The sequence below is a fragment of the Salvelinus sp. IW2-2015 genome, unplaced genomic scaffold, assembly GCF_002910315.2.
Source record: "Salvelinus sp. IW2-2015 unplaced genomic scaffold, ASM291031v2 Un_scaffold2450, whole genome shotgun sequence".
Lineage (NCBI taxonomy): Eukaryota > Metazoa > Chordata > Actinopteri > Salmoniformes > Salmonidae > Salvelinus > Salvelinus sp. IW2-2015.
The window spans coordinates 6,107-9,167 of NW_019943771.1; the positions used below are offsets into that span (position 1 = coordinate 6,107).

At 45.6% G+C, this 3,061-nt stretch overlaps 1 protein-coding gene across 1 annotated transcript in view; it reads right to left on the reverse strand.

Annotated features, from left to right (window-relative positions):
* Positions 1–258: 258 nt before the first annotated feature.
* Positions 259–3,061, reverse strand: part of LOC112073988 (alsin) — a gene marked incomplete at its 3' end in the record, with an annotated part of 7,070 nt that continues 4,267 nt past the window's right edge. The window contains exon 2 of the mRNA XM_024141217.1: positions 259–430. Coding sequence (XP_023996985.1) covers positions 259–430 — 172 coding nt within the window. The remainder of the gene's footprint in view (positions 431–3,061) is intronic.

The following is a 3,061-nucleotide window of genomic DNA, read 5'->3' on the forward strand; positions in this document are numbered from 1 at the left end:
TTGATTAGAGTTTCAAWRACATTTGCATTGATGTCAGAGTGATTAGAGGGACAATAGAGTGCTGAGAACCAGGCGGTTAGCAAGTTCGGTAGGCTGCTACTGACCATTAGCAGCATCAGAGCTTGGTAGAAGACTAATTAACGTGATTTAACGGTCACATGGAGTTTGACTGCCTTCATGACTCATGACCGCCTACGTGGCGGGTAATACGGTTACCTCAACAGCCCTATCCCTATGTCTGTATGTCTTTTGTCTCACCTTTCCTCAGTAGAGGGCTGACCACCCGCTTGTTGATGTCTCTGAGCCTGCAGTAGAACTTCCTGTCTGCTGCAGCCAGCTCGTGGAGAGCAGAGATGAACCCCATCACGTTGAGGTCAGCCTGGGCTAGACAGGACTGTCCTCCACCATACACACTGCTGATGTAGCCCATCTAGATGGGAAGACACCAACACATTACATAGCAATATTTTATGTGGCATGTTATGATATTGCCCAGATACATGACTGTAGGCTCTTACACGTGCATCTGCCTTCCCCAACCTCCCAGCTCTCCCACACAACACACCACCACACACACCACACACACACACACCACAACACACACCCACACACACACACACACCACACACACACACACCAACACACACACACACACACACACACACAACCACACACCACCCACACACAGCATGGAATGGTCTGTCATCAGAGGACATTTTTTTCATCATTGGAACCAAAGGAGAGTGGACCCCCTCTTCATGAACCAGGCGGCAGAGTGACCCCTCCTCATGGAACAGGCAGGGAGGTGACCAACCTGGCCCATTCTGACGGACACGAGCGAGCGTGAAAGGCTGGCAGAGGACGACGGAGAGGTTGTAAACTGGTAGGGGGAGATAATGACAGGAAGAGAGAAACGAGGAGAGGAGAGTCGGTCTTAAATACAGGGAGCAAGGAACGAGAGGTCTTTGCTGTTGGGTGCCAGTTGGGACAACCCGCGTACAATAACATCATGATGGAGGCGATCTGTTGAAGCAGTCTGGTACCTCTTTTTCTCTATGATGCGGCAGACAGGGAGGTTGAGTGAAAACAATCGACCACAGAACAACCAATCAGTTCCACAGACGCCATGCGCCCCCCATTCCCTCCATCTTCCCTTCGTCTGCCCGTCTGTTCCTTCGTACCACCTCTGAGAGTCCGAACGTTCTGCGGCCCCTTCCTTCTGCCCCCCGCAAACCCAGTGAGATTTCGTGGCCTACTCGCCTAGAGCTGTTCCGGCCTTATTCCTTGTTGTTTGTAGGCTCTATCTAGTGTGCGATGCCTACCGCGTCGTGTGGGGCCGTCGATGGTTGATACTAACCTTATTTTCAACATATAGGACTTATGACTAGGCTACATCGGTGTGATACTAACCTTATTAAACATCATAGGCCTATGGGCTAGGCTACATGAGGTTGTGTACTAACCTATTAAACATATAGGCCTCAGGCTAGGCTACATGAGGTGTTGATACTAACCGTGATGAAAAACATATAGGACTATGGCTATGCACGTTGAGTGGTACTAACCTTTATTGAAAACCTATAGGACTATGGCTTAGGCTACATGAGGGTGATACTAACCTAATTAAAACACATATGGCTAGGCACATGAGGTGTGATACTAACCTTATTAAAATATAGGACTATGGGCTAGCTACATGAGTGTGATACTAACCTTATTAAAACATATAGGAACTATGGGCTAGGCTACATGATTTGAAAAAGTCGCAAAAAAGGCATTATTTCTTAAGCTGGACATCATTCACAAGTGATATATATAATTCACAAGTGATGGGCTAATATTGTCACCCATCACAAATTTTTATTTAATCTTGTCTTTACATATACTAAATAATATATGTGTGAAATATTTTTATTTAGAATGGACCATTTATATGCACCTGTATCGAAACAGAAGCAGCGGGAAAAAATACATTTAAATGCAAATGGAGGACGCTTTTGATGTGTGGTTCATTTTCATGCCAGCCAGGTAGTGCTATACTCCTGTTGTATATTTTAGGAATATACTTAACATTGGGAAAGTTGAGAATAAATATAGTAGGCCTTGCCTATAGAAAGCTGATGGGATCCTCCTCTTTTTTATAGAGGCCATCACTCTGTTTCTCACGCAATTGCTAGCCTATAGAAATGTTGCGCAACATGAGCTCATGGACTCTCATGAAGTGTTTGATTAGAGTTTCAATCACATTTGCTTGATGTCAGAGTGATTAGAGGGACAATAGAGTGCTGAGAACCAGGCGGTTAGCAAGTTCGGTAGGCTGCTACTGACCATTTAGCAGCATCAGAGGCTTGGTAGACTAATTAACGTGATTTTAACGGTCACATGGAGTTTGACTGCCTTCATGACTCATGACCGCCTACGTGCGGGTAATACGGTTACCTCAACAGCCCTATCCCTATTGTTGTATGTCTTTTGTCTCACCTTTCCTCTAGTAGAGGCTGACCACCCGCTTGTTGATGTCTCTGAGCCTGCAGTAGAACTTCCTGTCTGCTGCAGCCAGCTCGTGGAGAGCAGAGATGAACCCCATCACGTTGAGTCAGCCTGGCTAGACAGGACTGTCCTCCCCATACACACTGCTGATGTAGCCCATCTAGATGGAAGACACCAACACATTACATAGCAATATTTTATGTGGCATGTTATGATATTGCCCAGATACATGACTGTAGGCTCTTACAGAGTTAGCCTAGAGTCTACAGCCAAGTCGCAGGGACAAGTTACTGGTAGGAGTCTACAGCCAAGTGCAGGGATCTAAGTTACGGTAGGATGTCTACAGTCAATGTGTCAGGACAAGTTACAGGTAGGCAGTCTTACAGACCCAAAGTGTTCAGGGAACAAGTTACTGTAGGAGTCCTACAGCCATAGGTGTCAGGGACAAGTTTCTGGGTATATTTAATATGTATAATAACATTATAAAATCAAGAAAATAGGTGAGCATCTTTTACTGCATAGATCTGATTGAGTTACCTCGGAAGCTAACAGACAGATTTAAACCTGCCGA